Source organism: Boleophthalmus pectinirostris, unplaced genomic scaffold (assembly GCF_026225935.1).
Source record: "Boleophthalmus pectinirostris isolate CB_2022bp ecotype Guang Dong unplaced genomic scaffold, ASM2622593v1 HiC_scaffold_18, whole genome shotgun sequence".
NCBI lineage: Eukaryota > Metazoa > Chordata > Actinopteri > Gobiiformes > Gobiidae > Boleophthalmus > Boleophthalmus pectinirostris.
Window position 1 is genome coordinate 37,969,896 of NW_026571133.1, and position 21,437 is coordinate 37,991,332.

At 38.4% G+C, this 21,437-nt stretch overlaps 1 protein-coding gene across 1 annotated transcript in view; it reads left to right on the forward strand.

Annotated features, from left to right (window-relative positions):
• Positions 1-12,074, forward strand: part of cntfr (ciliary neurotrophic factor receptor) — a 667,317-nt gene extending 655,243 nt beyond the window's left edge. Inside the window, exons 10-11 of the mRNA XM_055154209.1 lie at positions 1,001-1,130; positions 11,757-12,074. Coding sequence (XP_055010184.1) covers positions 1,001-1,130; position 11,757 — 131 coding nt within the window. The 3' untranslated portion in view covers positions 11,758-12,074. The remainder of the gene's footprint in view (positions 1-1,000; positions 1,131-11,756) is intronic.
• Positions 12,075-21,437: the final 9,363 nt, after the last annotated feature.

A 21,437-nucleotide genomic window follows, 5' to 3' on the forward strand; every position in this document is an offset into this window, starting at 1 on the left:
AAGCAGCAATACTGGGACAAAACAGTCAATAAAATAATTACAAAAAGTTTAGAAATGATACAAAATATGTCTTAACATTTCAACATGTGACCTTCAAGTCCAAATCGAGTCCAAAGTCTTCGTCCATTTTGTCAAGTCAAGTCTCAAGTCCTAAAAATAGTGACTCAAGTCTGACTCGAGTCCAAGTTACGACTTGGAAGTCCCACCTCTGGCAGCTGATGTCATTAACATTCCCTGAAGCGGTGATACTACTCAATCTCAAGCTCGGTTACTCAAGTTAGATTTTAAACTGAGCTTTATTTTAACACAATTTGACCATAAAGAAATGTCCTAAACAAGTCTCTCACACATAAAATTACAGTCATGGGCTAGTTTGCATTAGCCAAGAGTTTCTCAGTTAGTCACTCTCTCCTTTTTGTTCAATGTTTGCTAATATGTGCACTGCAAAGTATCAAAAGTATCAACATTTAGGACTGCAACTATTTTTTTCATGCAATCCTGTTAGATTATGTTGTTCAGAATTTTGGTTTACAATGTTAAAAGCAAAAGTGAAAACTACCAGAGCTTTGTTGCTTTTATTAACGCAGCAGACAGCAAATTACTTGTGAGCAACACATTTTCTACCATAAATAAGAAAGTAAGGTTCAAAGTCAACAGGTTGTAGCTCTCCACAAACCTGATATATACAGTATAAAACCACTATTCATTTTCTAAAAGTTGTTAAAACCACTTCTAAACTCATTGTGGTGAATAATTAGGATGCTGAAATTACATATGGTCATCGAGGAACAACTAGTACATGTATTTAAGAGTAAAAATCAGGTACAGCGCCTTCAAGTTACTACACAATACTGATTCACACATATTCACTTCTTTGCCTATAGACCGGGACAAGTCTGACTGGTTGGAAAAACAAGTTTAGAAATCATACCAAGAGCACACTCAGAGTTCCAGTGCATGTATACATTGCGACTCATCTCTTGTTTGTATTGTTTCACAGCAAAGACCAGCCCGTCCTCCGTGCCCTCGTCCAAGGCTCCTCAGAAGGCTGAACCTCCAGTGGGGAGAGCTGCCAGAGTCCTGACCCTCTTCTCTCCGCTCATGCTGGGGATGCTGCTGCTGCTCATGTGGTAAGACTCACTCTCATAGCACACGCAGATGGCCGATATCCAAAAGCTTTTTTTTTTTAAATAACGTTTTGGCAAAAAATGTCCGTCAGATCATTTTTCTTGCTTTGGACCACAGTACACATAATGGTTGCCAGCCCAGGTGCTCATATCCCCAACAAAGAATACGAGGTCCCAAGGTGAGGTCACCCCGTGAGATCAGCCCACTCTACAGGAAAAAACAATAGGCTTCAAGGGTGTAAGAAAAAATCGATTCAGTGATATATCATGATACTTGGTAAATGGTAAATGGTCACATTTTTCTATAGCGCTTTTCCACCTTCAAGGCACTCAAAGCGCTTTACAACAAGGAATCACTCACCCATTCACACACACATTCACACACCAGTGTACGCAGACACTGTGGGCAATGTGGGTTAAGTGTCTTGCCCAAGGACACAACGACAGCATTCATCTGTGGGAGCTGGAGTCACACCAGCCAACCTGTGGGTCAGTGGATCTGACCACTCAACCTGTGATGTTTTTTATGTTGAGAGCTGGACTCGAACCACCAACCTTCAGATCAGTGGGCGAATACTTCATTGCACAATTCTCAAATAAATTCGAAATGGATCCAAAACAATTTTTAAAAATAATATTTTCCACAAAAGTTCATTAGTTACATTCACTGTTCTCATTAGGGCTGGGTATCATTAAGAAGTTGCCGATACGATACATAGGCCATGATACGATACATATCTCGATACAGTGAGCTTTTGATTCGATATGATATATTTCAAATCAAATCAATATGGTTTAATAAAAAATAAAGGCTAAATTATGGCTGTGACACTAAAAGTCTTTGTTAAACCACTTCTTGTGCAAAGTTCATTTGAAACACAAACATTTTAATCATCAAAACAGTGAAAATGTCAAATGTGTCGCATATACGAGTTTCCTTTCTCTAAACAAGCAACAAAACTGTGGCACTGTAACAAAATGATTTAGTTAAATATAGAAAAAAATACTCTTTGCGATATATCGATACAGCAGCTCACGATATCGATACTGTATCATCATATTAAACTATATTTCAATATTTTTGCACACCCCTAGTTCTCATGATTTTAAAAAGTTTATAAACTATATTTCATACAGTTGTGTTCTTTTGAAGGTGTAGTTGACTATATTATTAGAAGGAATTACTGTTAAGTTGCCATATATCATCCATTGTTTTAGTATCGTGATATATTGAATCATGACATGCGAATCATGATATGTATCGTATCGTCAGACTCAAAGCAATGCACACCCCTAATAAGCTCTATTCACGAAGACGTTTGTAAAGATGCGATTTCAACTTCCCAGGCCCAGTTCTTCATCTACACTTCATTGTAGCTTTCCGTTATGTTCGGATAATCAAAAATAGGAGGGTTTCAGTCACGTGATCACGATGATGCACGAATTTCAGGTGGAGGGCAGGAAGTGAAAGCAAACATGACAAACACGGCTCTGGAGAACACAGATATGGAGAAGAGTCCTTATTGTAAGGATTTAGAGCCAGCAGCAAGGCAAAAGTACGAGCAGTTGGTCGACAAATATATTGGGCGTGACACCATCTTATTGAAAATGAGAGAATTTTCAACCGAAGTAAAAGATTTGCCGACAATCGAGGCAGAGGAGATCAGGAACTATTTAGCTCTTCAGACATCGTTCTACACCAGACAACAGATGAAGGCGTACAAAAGTTTGGAGGCATGTAACTTTTTTTGTCAGTGGATGGGTCCTCAACCCCAATGCAAAACGCCTAAATGATGATTATCGTTTGGTCTTCGCCGGGGTGAGTGTTTCTCTTATTTTATGTGTATAGACTGTTATGGGAAAAACTGCAGTGTATCGGCACTAACCTCTATCTGAACTATTTCATGTCAACAAACGTCGTTAGCCGTTAGTTGTTAATGATTCGTTTATGTTTAGATAAACCACAAAAAACAATTTAGCTTTGTAACAAACCTTTGTTGAAGTGGTCACTGCAGACACGAGCATTAGCAAATTCTGCTCCTTCCGACTGCAAACAGGTTTGTAATCCACTTTTTACGGCGTTGTTCTGTCAGCTTTTCCCATTTCTGACCTTTGTGGACGACTATATTCGGTACTCTAAAAAAATCGCTTTTCCTTCTCTCGGTTAGAACAATTGGCACAGCCGTAAACTACACAACACATCGGCATTTTCCTCCAGTCAGTTCACTTCCTGCCCTCCATCTGATTTTGCATGCTGACAAACGTAGCCCTGTGACGTCACGTGAAACCCAGATATTACAACCACACCTCAGTTTTTATCATTTCCCCACTGACGCACAACTCCGAGCGCACTGGGTACATGCGATTAGAAGAGATGAAGCGCCAAATTCAAGATGATTCCAAACAGCACATACGTATGCAGTCTTCATTTTACTGCTGATCACATTTACTTCAATGGCTTTGATCACAGTCGGCTGGTGAACTCAGTGTCGAGAACTACACCAGAAGTTGTCATTGAATCTTTCCAAACGTCTTCCTGGTTTGTGACGTAAGCGTGAACAGAGCCTATTGGATATTTACATAAAATCATGATCATAAAATACAAAAATAGTTGGACCATATCACAAAAAACATCTTAGATCAAAGTACACATTAAGTCCTTGAGGAGCAAGAGTCTTAAGTGGGTGAATCCAGAAGTGCTCAATTTTTGGCTGGAGCATTTCCAGATTCCCACTCTCTCAGTCACTGCACACATCCATGTATTATTCGCTCCAAACTCTGCGGTTGTGAGCTTCTTTTGTAGCCACAGCTGCCCTGGGACAGATTTATATTGATTTAATTGTTTCCTGATCTTATTCTGGGTCTATATAACGCTATTTTCTGATGTGTTATAATGTTGTTTCCTCATCACAAACATACCTGGAGCTGTGTTTTGAATGATCTATCTTTCAAGTCCAAGTTACAGGTCAGATCTGTGGCCAGGCGAGCCCACTCATTTCAAGTCTTTCAAGAATACAAACAAACTTTAACAACTTATAGAAACATCTGCAATTGAATCAGTGATAGAAATGTTTAATGTCCTACCGTGAAAAACAGGCAATACTATACGTCTCTATGGAAACAAGAGTAAAGGTTACATAGTGCACCTTTAAATGGCCCATATTACGCTATTTTCTGATCTACTGTATGTTACAATGTTGTTTCCTCGTCACAAACATACTTTGATTTGAGTTTTGTTCACTCCAAACTCACTGGTGGTAAGCTTATAGTGTAGCCACAGCTGCCCTGGGACAGACTCATTCAAATTATTGTATTGATTTTATTTATTCTTTTATTGATTTTATTTCTTGCTAGTTTATGGGTATGCTTTTAATTGACTTTACTGGTTTTAGTGTTTTAGGACTGGCGAGGTTAAAGGTGCATTGTGTAACTTTTCTGGGGGAGGGTCCATCACCTGCTTGTTTCTATGGAGATGCCATTGCTCTGCCTGGAATGTTCCACAGTATGACATTAAAACAGCAGTACTTTACACGTATTTAATTACACTTGGTTTTATGACTCAAATATACCTAGAAAAACAGGCTTTCTGACTGTGAGCGGGGTCGCTTCTCCACAGATCTGACGTGTAACTTGGTCTGGTTTGGTCTCTATGAACATAGAAAGGTTTAATATCATACAGTGAAACATTCCAGACAAAGCAATAACATCTCCATGGAGAAAAGCATTTGACGAACCCTCCAATAGAAAAGTTTCACAATGCACCTTTAAACTGTACCCTCTTTTTTTATTTTATTTTTTTCCATTTTTATATATGCAGCACTTAGGAAACCACAAACCTGAGCGCACACTAGACTCATACTTGGCAATGTGGGCGAAGTGCCTTACCTAAGGACACAACAGCCTCCCATCCAAAATACTAACTAAATACAAACCCGCTTAGCTTCTGAGATCACAATCAATATTTATAAATAATCCGTGTATCATTCGTTTTTCAATATAAAACCAAACATAAGAAAATGAAAAAAACAACTACTTTCTTCATTATTTGTCTCCAAAACCAAAATGAAAAAAACGAACAACGATTCTTTTTTTTTTTTTTTCAGTTTTTGATTTTGTGTTTAAATGAATAATGGAAAAAACGGATAACGGCCGTTTCCTGTTTCTGTGACTTAAACTGTGATGCCGGACTGAACCAGAACTGAACCAGGACTAAACAGTTTTCAGTCCTGGTCTGGTCCCAGTCTTAGTTCTGGTATGGTCCCGGTCTCAGTCCCAGTCGCAGTTCTGGTCTGGTCCCAGTCTGGTCCCGGTCTCAGTCCCGGTCTTAGTCCTGGTGTGGTCCCAGTCTCAGTCCCAGTCTCAGTCCCAGTCTGGTCCAGGTCTCAGTCCTGTTTGTTTCCAGTCTAAGTCCTGGTCTCAGTCCCAGTTTGGTTCTGGTCTGGTCCCTGATCTGGTTTACTCCTGGTTCAGTCCGTATGTGATGCAAAAGTCCGGCATCACAGTTTAAGTCACGGACATGGGAAACGGCCGTTATCCTTTTTTTTTTCCATTATTCATTTAAACAAAATCAAAAATTGATTAGTTTTGGTTTTATATTGATATATTGTCCAGATGATTTCCCACCAAAACCAAAAAGTCGCAAGTCTCAATATACAAGCAAAAAGAGCACTACAGAGCCGCAGAAAGAACATGCAAACACCACACTGAAACTCCACTTGGACGCTAACCGCTCCACCGTGTTTGAAATGCGTAAAGAGCATACAAGCACTTTATTATTCAGTAACAAAATACAGCTTCAGCAAATGACCCACACTTACCCGAGCTTATAATAGCCCTGTATCTCCAGATTGATCCAGCCATTCAGTTCCATATTGAAGTCCCTCGTGCCTATTGATGTAAGGAGCGCATTAACAAAAAAAAATAAAAAAACTCTATGGAGATGCTTGGGTCTTCTTTATTATCCATCCGCTCACAGCCAGAAGCGACGGAGGAAAAAGTCAATCCTGAAGTGTCTTGTCCCATTAAGTTTACTGGTGTAGCTGAATAAATCACCGCTAATGGCCATATAAAGGATTGAGAAGTCGTGGACGAAGTAGCAAACCATTTTTACTAGTTCAACATTACACAGTACAGCTATGGCATATGGGGTTGACTTGCTGTTATAGCTTGGTCTGGAATGTTCCACAGTATGACATTAAATAGCTCCACTTTACGTTTATTCAATTATAAGTGGTTTTAAAGCTCAAAAATACCTAGAAAAACAGGCATTCTGACTGTGAGTGGGGTCACCTCTCCACAGACCTAACCTATAACTTGGTCTGGTTTGGTGTCCATGAAGATAGAAAGGTTTTAATGCCATACTGTGAAACATTCCAGCCAAAGCAATAACATCTCCATGTAGACCCTCCACCAGAAAAGTTACACAATGCACCTTTAACTTTAACAGCCAGTCAAGTAATTTTATCACTAATATCAGGGCCTGTTTACACGAGAACGCTCAGGGGTAAAAATGACAAAATATTTTATTGGAAGTGTCTTTCGTTTAGACGGTTGACGGTGTTTTTGAGGCTTAAAAGTGCATAAGTCTGAAACCACCCTCCAGAGTGGAAAAGTTGAATACGCTTTGCCGTAGCGTTTCTGTCGACACTGCCCAAGACGCAAAACTCTGGTCAGATCTGCTCACGTCACGTACGCGTTTACATCACATACATACAGTACACAGAAACAAACATGTTGGACCTTCAAGCCACTCTAATAAACTTACAGGAGGCATCCCGACAAATGTACAAAATATGCAGAGATACTTTTCGTGAACAGAGAAGGATTTGCAATCACTTCTGCCAAATTCTGGATGCACCAGTTCATCACAGGCAAGCCAGACGGATATGGACGAGACCTGGAGAACCAGTTGATGGTGGGACAACTTTGTGGAAGGACTAGCTGATGAAAATGCGTGACGTGAAAACTTCCATATGTCCAAAGATGCTCTTGTTGCTTTGAATACAAGCAACCCAATCCAATTTCACACACTTTTGCGTCACTGTATACATCCAGATTTCCTCCTGAAAACACAAATAAAAAGTAAAGACACGATGCCACTTTTGCATCTTCTGTTCAGACCGTCATCATATAAACATAGCTTCACGTTGCATTCTTGCCATGAGTACGATCGCCTTTCTACACATCTGACCTTAACTTGTTACACGCCATTTTTAGTGGTGTCCGAACGTCCAGTGAGTGAAAAAATAGTGCACTGAAAATTTCCCACAGCGCACCTTGAAAAGCAGTGTCAAGCTCTGGTCAGTAGATCGGTCAATATAGACCACAAGGCATTAGAAAAACAACAGTGGACAGCGACAAGTGATTAAGTGGACACAACTCGACTGAATAAAGCAAACAGAAGCGCTGGTTTGTGGCTCTGTTCTTTTAAATAAACCATTATGGTGTAAAGATCGATCATTTCCATATCTCAGACAAAAAGCAAATCATTTAAATGGTCGTCTTCATCTTTATGTAGTGCTTTTCCACCCTCAAAGCGCTTTACATCAAGGAACCACTCACCCATTCATCCGTGAGAGGTGGAATTGTGGGTCTGACCGCTCTGCCAACCTCCGAATCAGTGGGCAAACGCTCCACGAACTGAGCCGCTGATGCACGTAAGGTAGTCCTGTAATCTAGTCCGTTTGGGTGAGGTCCAGCTTGACAAAAATACCTACAGATACCATAAATCCTCGTGTTCCAGTCCAAACTGATCCTTATTTATGACAGAAATCAAGTTTTATCAGTTTTATCAACCTTTAGACTCTTTAGTCAAGAGTCAAGTGAGCTGTGTGTCCAAATCTCTCTGTGAATGAGACACTATAGAGTCCTCTAAAGCAGTGTTTCCCAAACTTTTTTTCTGGAGACCCATATTTTAAAAGTCACAAACCTTCGTGACGCAAGTCAATAGACATTATTCGTAAATCAGAAAATGAAGGCGGATTTTACCAATATTGAACTTCGGTTATTTTATTGTTGACTGTTATTGTTACTCAAGTTTTAAACAACAAAAAATAGTCATTGAACCAGCAGTAAAAGAATCCATATGTCGCCTATTTGGACATTAAATGTAGCCCATTTCTTTTTCTTTTCAATATTCAACTGAACCAGCAATATTGGAACAAAATAGTTAGAGATTAGAAATTATACAAAACATGTCTTATTTGATTTTGTGTAATTAATCCAGAGGTGGGCTGTGTACAGTGGTGTATAATATGATTTAAACTATAACAACTTTACAGCAACTTTAAGAGTATTTGCCTGAGCATAGAGCATCCTACACTGTCTATACATAGCAGCATCATCATCATCATCTTCCATGTCTGCAGTGATGATACGCCCAAGATATAGAATTTTTGTTGTGACAGGCAAAAGTCAGAATGTCTCATGATTGTCTTCTTTGGTTCTCCAGATCAGTGTTTCCCAAACTTTTTTTCTGGGGACCCATATTTTAAAAGTCACAAACCTTCGTGACCCAAGTCAATAGACATTATTTGTAAATCACAAAATAAAGATGGATTTGAGCATTATCGAACATTAATGACGCTGTTTTATTGTTGAGTGATCATGTCTCTCTGAACAATTAGTATTACTCAAGTTTTAAACAATGAAAAACAGTAAATGAAGCAGCAATTAAAGGATCCATAAGTCGCCTATTTGGACATTAAATGTAGCCCATTTCTTTTTCTTTTCAACATTCAACTGAACCAGCAATACTGGAACAAAATAGTCAAAGATTAGAAATGATACAAAACATGTCTTAACATTTCAACATGTGTCAGAACTGTATATTGCAGACCTACATGCAGATTGTTACAAGGCGACCCAAAAAAAATCTCTTTTGATCCAACTGAGGATCGTGACCCAGTCTTTGGGAAACAATGATCTAAAGAGTACAGGACGATGTAGAGAATCCAAATCCAAATCCACTTTACGAACAAAGCAGTTTCCAAAGTGCTGCACAAAGATCATAAATTGAAGACAACAAAAAGGTCAATTGCTAAAATTGGGTTATACCAGTCCTAAAACAATAAGAGCAGTAAAATCAAATAAAAGCAAAACCATAAAATCATAAAATAAATAAGTAAGATAAATAAAATAAATAAAAAAACACAGAAGACCGCACAACTCACACAGTGTTAAAAGCCAAAGAACAAAAGTGGGTCTTGAGACGAGATTTAAAACACTCCACTACCATGGCCCCCAAAAACTTTAGACAAATGAAATTATAACACCTATACTTTTTATTAAATCGAGGTTTAGACTGGTATAAAAATGTGTTCTTTGCATGTAAATTGTCACTGAATTTTGGATGGAATTTTCAGTAGTAATGACATTAGCAGATGCACTTTGTATTTCGTCTGTTTTTTTGTACTTTTCCTCTCAACTTTGGTCCACAAACTGCCACTTAACTGATGCAGAACTGTGAAAAATGTGGAAACCTATCGTTTGACCTTTGAAACTCAGAAACTCAGAATACGTTTACAGATGCTTGGAAGATGTTGCCACCACTTTATTTGTATTTTTTCTCAAAAAGTGACTGTTGTTATGACTGCAGGAGTGTTTTTCGGAGCAGTGTGACCTATCCAGACCCCTCCTGACCCTCTCGTTCTGGGGGCAGTGCAGCTTTAATTGGACCAAGTCTGGGAGGAAAGTTTAAGGTCAAAACTTGGCTTTCCAAAAAGTGAAACCACCCTCTCCAAATGTTAAAATACAAGTCACTTTCTTTTGATGTTTTATGAATAACTGTGGACTGGATATGTGCACATATTATCTCCTCCACATTAATATTCGATTCAAATGGCATTTTTGACCAATACTGTATTTTTTGGACTATAAGTCGCTCCGGAGTATAAGTCGCACCAGCAAAAAAATGCGCAATGAAGAAGAAAAAACATATATAAGTCACATTGGTCTATAAATTGCACTTTTTGGGGGGAAATGTATTTTATAAAATCAGAGACAAGGAACTGGCAAGTTCTAGTAATAACAATAGAACAGAGAACAACAGACTGTTAACGTCACATATGAACAGTTCTTCAGATAAACTATAACATAAACAACAGAACAGAACAAGTTTACCAAATTCTCCATGTCACTCCAAATCACTAAATCCACTGAATTCTTCATCCTCTGTGTCACTTCTGAACAACTCTGTGACGTCCAGAGGTAAACAGAGCGCCGCATCCTCTTCAGACTCAGTTCCAGTTAGAATTATTCCGGCCTGTCTGAATCCCGACAGGATGGTTTCGGTTGTCACTGAAGCCAGGCTTTGTCGATCCATCCAATGACTTCAGGAAAGTTGCATGGTGCACCCTCCCGGTTCCCCTGAAGCTGTGTTCTCCATCCCTGCTTTCTGCCAGTCCCTCACAAGTTTCTCGCTCACTCCAAACTTTCTTTCTGCTGCTCGATTACCGTTTTCGGCTGCATATTTTGCTACTTGCAGTTTATAATCTGCAAAATCTGATTTTCTTTTTAGGAGCATTTGTGTTCAGTTTTCTCAGTCGTCTTTATAAGTTTGTTTAAGTAAAAAACATTTTCACTTGTACATAAGTAATGGTGAGATTGACTGACATGATACACACAGGACAGCGGCTCTTTCTGCAGGAGACATGCGCAGTAGAAGGAGGTGACAGTGGTACAGGAGTAATAGGAGCAGCAGATACTGACACACAAGACTAGAGCCTCTCGGGGCTGTCAGTGTCAAAATTGTAATATATAAGTCGTACCTGAGTACAAGTCGCAGGAAACACCCAAACCATGAAAAAAAAAACAGTAAAGCCAATATGAGGACAGTATAGCCTAGAGAGTTGGCATGCGTGCAGTAAAATATATTGATTATGTGGGACAGCTGTGGCTCTAGTGAAAATTGTTGTTTTCTACTCACTCAAGGCACTTCCCTCACTGAAAGACACAACACAGTGCATAAGCAACCACATCATTTTTAAAACTATGTAATGAATACGGCTGGGTTAATATAAGTTTTTTTCTCTTTACCACTTCTTTTCGAGAAATGATTTGATTGCATTTCTTTATTTATGAAGCTTTTGTTTTGCTACTTTGAATAATTTTTTACGGATTCATTCACTTTTTTCGCCTTCTGACGTATTTCAGTGATCAAAACTACTACATGGAAATAAATTTGAAAGAGGAAATGATTTAAAGTTGATTTGTTTTTTGTTTTTTTTTATAAATTTTGAAAGCAAATTACAAAGTATGTATACCAAACATCATATTTGTGCAATTTTTTTTCCATGAATAACCCCAAGAAAAAAATAAAATAAAATAATGATTAATAATAATAGCAATAGTACTAAAGTTGATTTGGTTTTGAATGTAAAATTGTCTAAAATGTATGTCAAACCCTAGTGGTACTTAAAAATGAAGTGGTAGTAAAAACAGTTTTGGAGTTTGCATGTTCTCCCAGTCTGTTCTTACAAATAGTTATAAAACGCAGAATATTGTGCAATAAAACCAACAAAATTGCGATACGGCAAGTCAGCAGTTCAACACAGATATTCAAGTATGACATTTTCAGTGTGTTTTTCGTGTATTACCAAACCCGTAACTTTATTTTTGTGTTTATTTCAGATGCGGAGGTCCCGTCCCGAGAGGAGGAAGAGGAGGAGTGGGAAGCAGAGGAGGGGGAGGGCTGTCCTTTTTTCTATTTTGCACACGTTTTTTGAGGACAGGTGCAACAATCGGTTCTGCCCATCACACCCAGATTACAAGACTTCTAATCTGACAACTCAAATTCCCAAATCAAAATCGTCCACTTTGGAAAATCTCAAACTTTTGTAAAAACCCACGGAAGCGACAGGAGCTACACTGCGTTCTACAGTCTTATACTCCCCCTGGTGCCCGTAAAGCGCTACTACAAACTGATTTCTTGACTTGGGAATCTCTTGATCAGTTGCTTCATGCTCAAAAAGTTTTTTTTTCGTTGGCTTAAAAAAAGGATTAATTTTTTTTTTTTTTTTGGAATTTTGAAGATTCAATTAAAAATTTTTACAAAACAACATTTTGTTTAAGCTTTTTTTTGTTTGTTTGTAAATTTGTTTTCTTTTTCCCCAAAAGAATCAAAAAATTCTTTAAACATTTTTAATTGAAGCCATTTCGGAATTAACTCCACTTGAAGTTTCCTATTTTTTTTGTAAACTATGATATGTAACTTTAACATTGAACAAGAAGTTTATTATTTAATAATAATAATAATATGAATAATAATGTATGTACTAGCCGTAGAATGTGGTAACCTGTACCTGGGGTCTTTTTTATAGATGTATATACAATGACAGGTTTCAGCCATTAAATGTGACCATTTCACAATCAGCCTGTCCGCTCTCTTCACTCTGCACTCACACGGACACAGACACATGAAGAGCTGCTGCTTTTTAACTTTTTAATAATCATTAAATCTACAAGTCATCAAGGTTTTGTTCTCTCTTGATTAAAAAAAAGTTATAAATTAAGTTCACAGATGTGAGTGGGATACTTAAAGAGCCCATATACGTTACTTTCTGAACTATGTTATAATGTTGTTTCCTCATTATGAACATAACTGGAGCTTCCAGATGAAGAAAAAAGGTAGAGCGCTTCACTGAGTCATAAAAGAGTTAAAAAATAGCAGCACAGGTCTTCTACGAGGGTTAAAACATTAGTCTTTAAAGAGACAGTTCAGAATTTTGGACATAGGACCTCATTTCCCAGTGAGCCAGAGTGTTGGAGACGTATAGAGACACTTTTTTAAATATTCCATCCAGTCCTTGTATTTGCAGAGGTCGCTGGTGCTAGGCTAGTGCATGTCAATGGCCATAGTTAGCTCGCCACTAAAAACAGTCTTCCCCACTCCACAAAACACCCAAAGCAAATCTATTATTACATCAGACTGTCAATGTGAATGTCTGTGTCAATAGAGTAATTTTAGAAGTAAAACCAACCTTGCATTTGAAGGATTTATGTCTGAGCAGCAGCAGTGTTATGACTCAGCTCATTGGGGTGAGGGAAGTAACAAAAAAAAAAAAAAAAAACAAGATGTTAAATGGAACAAATTAAATAATGTTTAATTAACAGGGATGTAATAAGTAAATTAACGAAACAAACTAAAATATATACAGAAAATAACTTAAACTAAAAAACTAAACAGAATTAACAAATAACGAGATTTGTGCCACAAAATGGGTCACACAGGTTTACAAAAAAACAAGAAATACACAAAACTAAAACACAAGTGCCCCACATTAAAACCACATAAGCCCACAAACAGAATCGAGTGACCAAATTTAAAAAGGCACAAAACAGAACTAAACTACAGAACTCAACACACAAACACAAAATGGCAGACTGGCCACCAAAGCCAGCAGCCCCGAACAGGTGCTGGCAATCTAATTAAAAAGGGGGAGCAGGCTGGAGGTGAGGCAGGATTGGCCAGGTGTAGAACTACTCCACCAATAACAGGCCAGGGCTGCCACAGCAGGATTCAGAACAGCCAGCAAAATAATTTAAAACACACATAACAAATTACAACTGAAGGCCTGGGGCCGTAACAAGCAGCAAGTTGTACTTCCTGATAGAAAGCTTTGCAGTGGCAGACTGATATATGAGAAAATAGTCCCTCAACAAGCGATAATTAATGCGTTGCAAGGTTAGTTTTATTTCAAACATTATTCTGTTGACACAGACATTCACATGGACAGTCTGATGTAATAATAGATTTGCTTTGGGTGTTTTGTGGAGTGGGTAAGACTGTTTTTAGTGGCGGGCTAACTATGGCCATTGACATGCACTAGCCTAGCACAAGCGAACTCTGCAAATACAAGGACTGGATAGAATATTAAAAAAACACTCTGGATAACTATGAAATGAGGCTCTATGTCCAAAATTTCAAACTGTCCCTTTAAACATAAAGTTGCCCTTACTGGAAAATGTAAAAAATGTACAAACCCGAGGCAGTCGACTGCTTCATGAGATTATAACATGACATTATAACATGGCTAAAAGCTCAGCAGACCTTTGAAAGTGTAACTCATTTAAAGGGTCTGAATCTGATTCTTATTTTTTCGCAAAGTAAAATGTGTCTTGCTTTTACAGAAGCAGCTTTTAATATCAAAATGATACCACCTTGAACAGTTTGCAACTAATTCTAACTCCACCACAAATCAAGAAGTGCGCTGACAGCAAACTAGTTGATGATCACATTTTTATACAGCACTTTTCCACCTTCAAGACACTCAAGTCTTTACATGAAGGAACTGCTCACCCATTCACACACACTCTCATACGCATCAGTGTACACAGACACTGTACACAGATGAGGTGGGTTAAGTGTCTTGCCCAAGGACACAACGACAGCATTCATCTGTGAGAGCTGGAATCGCTTTCGCCAACCTGTGCATCAGTGGATCTGACCGCTCAGCCAGTGATGTTTATGTTGAGAGCAGGATTCAAGGTCTTGCCCGGTGATGGGACTTCCAACTCCTTTACTGGATCCGAATCTTTTGGAGCTGTTCATGTCAAAGAGTCGCTCCAAAGATTGGCCCTTTCGATATTTTTCAGAAGAAAGAAGCTCATATAAGAACTCAACAATAAACTAATCACCGGAGAGAAATGACTCAGATCTGTTTTAAATGGTTCAAACTGAGAGTGGGAGTCTGTTTTCCCTTTAGAATTATGCAAAATCAAAATAAAGCATTGCACTACGAAAATAATAATAATAATAATAAAAAATAATAAAATCTTATTATGATGCCAAATATGTTTCTAGCTCATACTAGTGTTATCTGCTCTGCTTCTGTGCTGGTTCAGCTTTAAACAATATAAACATGCATAAAAATTACACAATTACACAATTACATAGTTCACAGTTCAATAAAACAAAAGGACTGGATGAAATAAATATGAATCCTAGTCTGAACCAGGTCTAATCAGTCCTGGTTTAGTCCTGGTTTAGTCCTGGTTTAGTCCTGGTTTAGTCCTGGTTTAGACCTGGTTTAGTCCTGGTTCAGTCCTGGTTCAGTCCTGGTTTAATCCTGGTTTAGTCCTGGTTTAGACCTGATTTAGTCCTGGTTTACTCTTGGTTTAGTCCTAATTTAGACCTGGTTTAGTCCTTGTTATTCCTGGTTTATTCCTGGTTTAGACGTGCTTCAGTCCTGGTTTAGACCTGATTTTGTCCTGGTTAAGTCCTGATTGAAACGAGATTTCATATTTATTTCATACAATCCTTTTGTTTTATGGACATATTTAAAATAGTAATACATTTTTAAAAGTAAATATTTGTATTGGCCATATTTTAGACTCAATGTCATGACATATTTCAGCCACTAGGGGGCAGTGTCACCCCTGACCTCCACAAACTTTGCCTATGCATCTGGTTCCAATTGACTTTACACTGAGTAAAATACAAATCTGATAAATATTAATCTCATAAATATTAAGAATGTTAAGAGCAGATGAGTTGTGTTTTGTTTCATTCACACATGTTTGAGTTCTTTTTTTACTATTATTATGATCAGTCTGTCTACATCTCCAAAGCTCAACATGCTCTGTTCCATCTTGGTAGTGGTAGTTTTTAGCTTAACCTTTAGTTCAGAAGAGTTTGGCGATTCCAGGGCTGAAATCATCCAAATGATTCTAGTGAAGGCATATGTACTTTTAAAAACACAGTGAAGAACTTCCTGTATTATCACATGACATCACAAGGTGGTTCACTATTTTCTGCTTGAGAGAAGAACTCACTCTAAATATGCAGTATTTGTGTGTTAAACATGTGTGAATAAAACATAAGAAAACACAGCTCCAGGTCTGTTTGTGAAGAGGAAACAACATTATAATATAGATCAGAAAATATTGCAATATGAGCTCTTGAATCCTACATTCCATCTTCATGTTCAGTAGACAGTAATGCAATTTGAAGTCTGTCAGTACATTGATTGATTATTATTGTTTACTATTTGGCACTGCATTCCAATTTAGCCCATTAATATGTCAAACTTAGGCTACGTTCAGACTGCAGGGCTTAACGCTCAATTCCGATTTTTTTGTGAAATCCGATGTTTTTGCGAGGTCGTTCACATTTCCAATTAAATGTGACTTGTATGTGACTCCAGTGTGAACATTAAACGGCCCGAAAGTGTCCCACATGTGCAGTGGAGACACAACGACGTCAACCGCAGCGAGCGTCTCTGTGTTTACAGAAGTTGTCCAAACATGGACACGAGCATTGAGCACCTGGAGATTTTAAAGTTCCTCTTGTACCGGAGCCAGAACATGAACAACTTACTTGTTTTAAGGAGGAGATTGAGAAGGAGAAGGACGAGGTTTTTGGCCGTGGTGTTTTGTGGGGCAGCAGCTGCGACGTCCGTTGAAAGGAACATGTGGATGCGCAGACGTAGCCAAGAGTGGTGAGTGGTGATGTGCTTCGCTTCAGTGACACGGAGTTCATTAACAATTTTCGCCTACTTCAGTGATGTTTGTGGCTTGTTGATAACATGTAGGTTGGATTCATGCGCTTTGACCATTCAGACTGAAGTCACATGTCAAAAGATCGGATTTATATCGGTTTCAGGACCACATATGCAAGTGGAGTGGGTCGCATTTGAAAAAATCGGATCTGTGTCGTTCAGACTGTCATTAAAAGATCTGATACAGGTCAAATAGGGGCCAAAAAATCGGATTTGGGTCACTTCAGGCTGCAGTCTGAACGTAGCCTTAGATACTGTCTTGACATTTAGAGATTATTAGGCTTACTTTAAAATAAATGTTGAAATTAGAGATGCACCAATTCTGATTATTGTACTGAATATTGAATATCGGTTGCAATATTGAAAAAATGGACCAGGTATTGGTTCCACGATACTGAGTCAATATCCGAGTGGAGAAAGCAAGACTAACGTTAGAGTTGAGGGAGTCCTGTGATCACTTCATCCAAAAAGCAGGCGATACCAGCAAAAAGTGGAAAACTGAGGATTGTGTGAGCCATGTCATATCCAGATTAAAACACAATGGACAAGACGAGAGGGCATCCTGCCAAAAGCCATCGGGTGGAATGACCTATGGAAAATACCTCAGACAAGACTGAGTTTCATGATAAGAGCTATGACCTATGAATAACTCCCATCTCCAGCCAATCTCTCAAGTTGGTTTGGTGCTCAAGATCCGTGTGACAGTTTTGCGATGCAGGTAATACAACCTACATGTCTCAAAGCGCGCCTTTAAATGGATGTAATAAGACTATTTATAGGTTGAGTTTGGCCTGAGCGTCTCATATGTTTGAACTTCTATTCATGCAGAACTGTTCAGTAGTTATCGAAGGATACATTACAGTTACGATTGCCTCTCTTGTGCATTAAAGGTTGTATAGAGGATTTTTTTAAGGGAAGAGAAATACAGCGACAGTCCTTTTTCAAAAGTTGCACATGCGTGACACCACCTCCCTCCTCCACAGCTTCCTCAGTAGAAACATCTCGTCCCGCCTCCTTACTCTAGAAATCACGCTTGTTTACAGCCAGTGCGCGATCAGAATTACTGTTGAAGTGATCCGTCTAGAAATGATTTAGCGACCGACGCGTCAGTTTTTAGACCCTTTGTCCGCTTCATTCACGCCATCGCTGGAAGGAATCTCCAGGAATCACCTCAGTTTGGCTTTGCTCCTTTTCCCCTTCTCTTCTTCTTTCAGCGACCTCTAAAAACGGACTTTCTTTTGCGGCGAACTGGTCGTTGATTCTAGTCCGCCATCTCAACAGACAAGCTACAGTTTGAAAAAACCTCTAAGAACCACTGCATAAACCACGTAATCCCTGCGCCGGCGAGTCAGTTACACTAGAAACGTAGGGAGTTTGATTGACAACCTAACAGCCAATAGAAAATGAGGTAGCCTTGTTTTCTATTGGCTGATGTTTAACTGGCCTCACTACGTCCACAGTTGATAGATTTTCATTCTTTTTTTTTTTTTTTTGATCATCATAATTACAAGGCTGCTGCGTCTCTGTAATGGTATTTTAAACTTTCATTGACAATTTGAAACAAAAACAAAAAATCCTCCATACAACTGTGTTTTAGGGAAACAAGTGCCATTTTTCGTTAATCTTGGGCATTGGCAGATACTTAAAGTCAAAGTATCAGTATCTGAACTGAAAAAGCTGCATCAGTGCATCCCTAAATGAAAAAGCATTTGAAATTGACAATTAAAGTAAACTGTAGTAAATGCAGTTATTGGAGGCTTTCAGATTTTAGAGTGTGATGATGTCGTACTATCAGAGGAGGGCAAGAGCCAGTTTTCCCTATAGATTACATAGTTTGCCATAAAATATCCAAAAGGCAAATACTTGTTGAACTTTCTAATGTTTAGAGCCAGAAACATACTGGATTACAATAAAAACCTGTATTTTAACAATTTTAATTTTGGCTTCCCCATTTGTATTCAGTATTGTTTTAGCTCGTCCGGTGTAGGATGTTTTGGTGCTCTGTGAGTGCGGCGTGTCAGAGCAGGTGATAGATACACTGATGTTACGTGTTTTGGCAAGTAAAGAAAGGAGCAGAGACAGCAGAGAGGCCGCTATGCTCTGGGACTTAATAAACATCATGAATTTAAAGTCGGACTTAAACTTCACCCAAAATGATATTTCAAACAGAGCTCCTAAACTGGGCAGTACCTGGAGCACTGAAGAGGAGAGTGAGGGGGAGGAGGGGCTGGGTCTGGAGGTATAAGGAAGACTGTGATTGGTCGAACAGGTATCCACACTTCACATAAACACCACACTGTAATAAGGGCAGTCCTGTGCGATGTCATGTAGTTCTTAAAATGTCAGCAGCAGATTTATCTAGGTTGAATTACAATTGCAAAAAAAAGAAAGAAAGAAAGAAGAAAAAGAAAAGAAAAGCACTAGAAAAGAACAGTAGAAAATGCTATTAAAACACCATGAAGACTGTTTAGTTCCACTTACCTGTGGTAGTACTACCTGTATAAAAATATAGGCCTACCTAAAGAGTAAAAAGTAAAAGTATTTTATGAAGATTCTGAGATGTAATAAAGCTTCAACTGCAGCAATACTGATAAAGATGTGTGCTGAGTTTTGTTCAACAGAAAAAAAAATGTTTTGATATTTTTTTTATTCTAGCTGTTTGTTTTATTTAGGCCTGTTATAGTATTTTTGTGTGCTAAAACTATGAGCAAGTTAAAAATAACCTCAGCCTTTTATACAGGTCTCAAACAATAATAAAAAATAAATACTTTTACTTCTCAGTCTGGTTCAAAAATGTACTGGAGCAGAAAGGACAGATACCTACTGCTAAACCTATACCTTCTACTACTAAATATAGAAGTAAAAAGCAGTGGCAGACTGTGCATTTTTCACCCAGGCCTTCAGTAGTAGCACGGAGTGAGAAGAAGAAGTGAGTAGTGGAGGGGACCGGATCATAGCCAGTAAGCCAGAAAAGCCAAAATTTCAGCAACAGTTTCCGAGACATTTTGCGTGGTCGCAGAATTTCAAATTGCATTTACTCAAACACTACTGATCTGAAACCCCAAGGTATCTCTGGAAAGGGGAAATTGTAAGAAATCCAAATCTGGCATTATTATTTTTGCATTTGAGTACTTTTGAGATGAATTATCTTTTGCTGGTGGTTGAGTCTTGCACCAGAGCAGGATTCATGGGGACAAATCATTCTTTTAAGTGGCATCTTTAAATCATCATCATCACTAAGGTGTAAGGTAATCAGATTTTCAAAATCATAAACTGGGACACCCCCAGTTTGGGATGGTTGGTAAGAAAACAAGTTAAACGAGTGCCGTAACTATGGAAAATTGTTCAGCACTTGGCTCATTCATGACTAATATGAATCAGTATAGTTTGTTTTCTTGTGTGTTTTGGTCATTTTAAGCAGGTTTTCTGTATTTTACCTAAACAAGTGATAATTAATGACTCTCTTTACTGGCACCTGGGACTTTTCTTGTATAAAACTGGGGCATATTTTGGATTAATCTGATGGGACACGGGACACAGGATCAAAACTGGGACTGTCCTGGGTAAATATGTTTTGTCACCCTACTGTGGCGGACGGGGGTTCATGCACACGTCAACTTTCCATCTGACTTCTACCAGTGTTGGGGAGTAACAGATTACATGTGCCGGAGTTATGTAATCAGAGTACAAATTATGAGTAACTGTATTCAGTTACAGTTACTGTTTCAGTGAGTGGTAATTGGATTACAGTTACTTTGTTGAAATAAATGGATTACACAGCAGTATTTTACGGTTTTCACATTTTCAGCTAAACCAAAAAACCTAAACTAAAACAGGACTAAAACCAGGACTAAACCAGGACTAAAATCAGGACTAAAACCAGGACTAAAATCAGGACTAAACCAGGATTAAACTAGGACTAAACCAGGACTAAAACAGGACTAAACGAGGACTAAAACCAGTACTAAAATCAGGACTAAACCAGGACTAAAACCAGGACTAAACCAGGACTAAAACAGGACTAAACCAGGACTAAACCAGGACTAAAATCAGGACTAAAACCAGGACTAAAATCAGGACTAAACCAGGATTAAACTAGGACTAAACCAGGACTAAAACAGGACTAAACGAGGACTAAAACCAGTACTAAAATCAGGACTAAACCAGGACTAAAACCAGGACTAAACCAGGACTAAAACAGGACTAAACCAGGACTAAAACCAGGACTAAAATCAGGACTAAACCAGCACTAAAACCAGGACTAAACCAGGACTAAACCCGGTCTAAACCAGGACTAAACCAGGACTAAACCAGGCAGCAGTGATCTCATATAAAAATAATTTCTCTATCAATAATATTTTTAATCTGGTTAAGCAAAGTCTGTATTTTTTGTTTTTTTTCTTTCTTTTAGCAGATAAAACATCTGATGTTAAGATCCTGGTCTTCTCTTCTCTACAGTAAAACAAAAGTCTGTTCATGGAGACTTGGACTCAACAGACAATTTGAAGAGAACAAACAGGAATTTTCAGGATGTGGTTGATACATTCATGTAATTTTAAAAAGCACAACAATATCAAGTAATCCAAAGTATTCAGATTACGTTACTCACTTTAAGTAATTTAGTGGATTACGTTACAAACTACATTTTGGGGTATGTAATCTGTAATCTGTGCTGGAATACATTTTAAAAGTAACCTTCCCAACATTGACTTCTACTGCCAGTCTCCACTTGCTGCCCCGTCATACCAACTTGTAGTATCACATTATATCCACACGATGGCAGCACTCTACAGCAGAGCTCTGAGTCCGCACA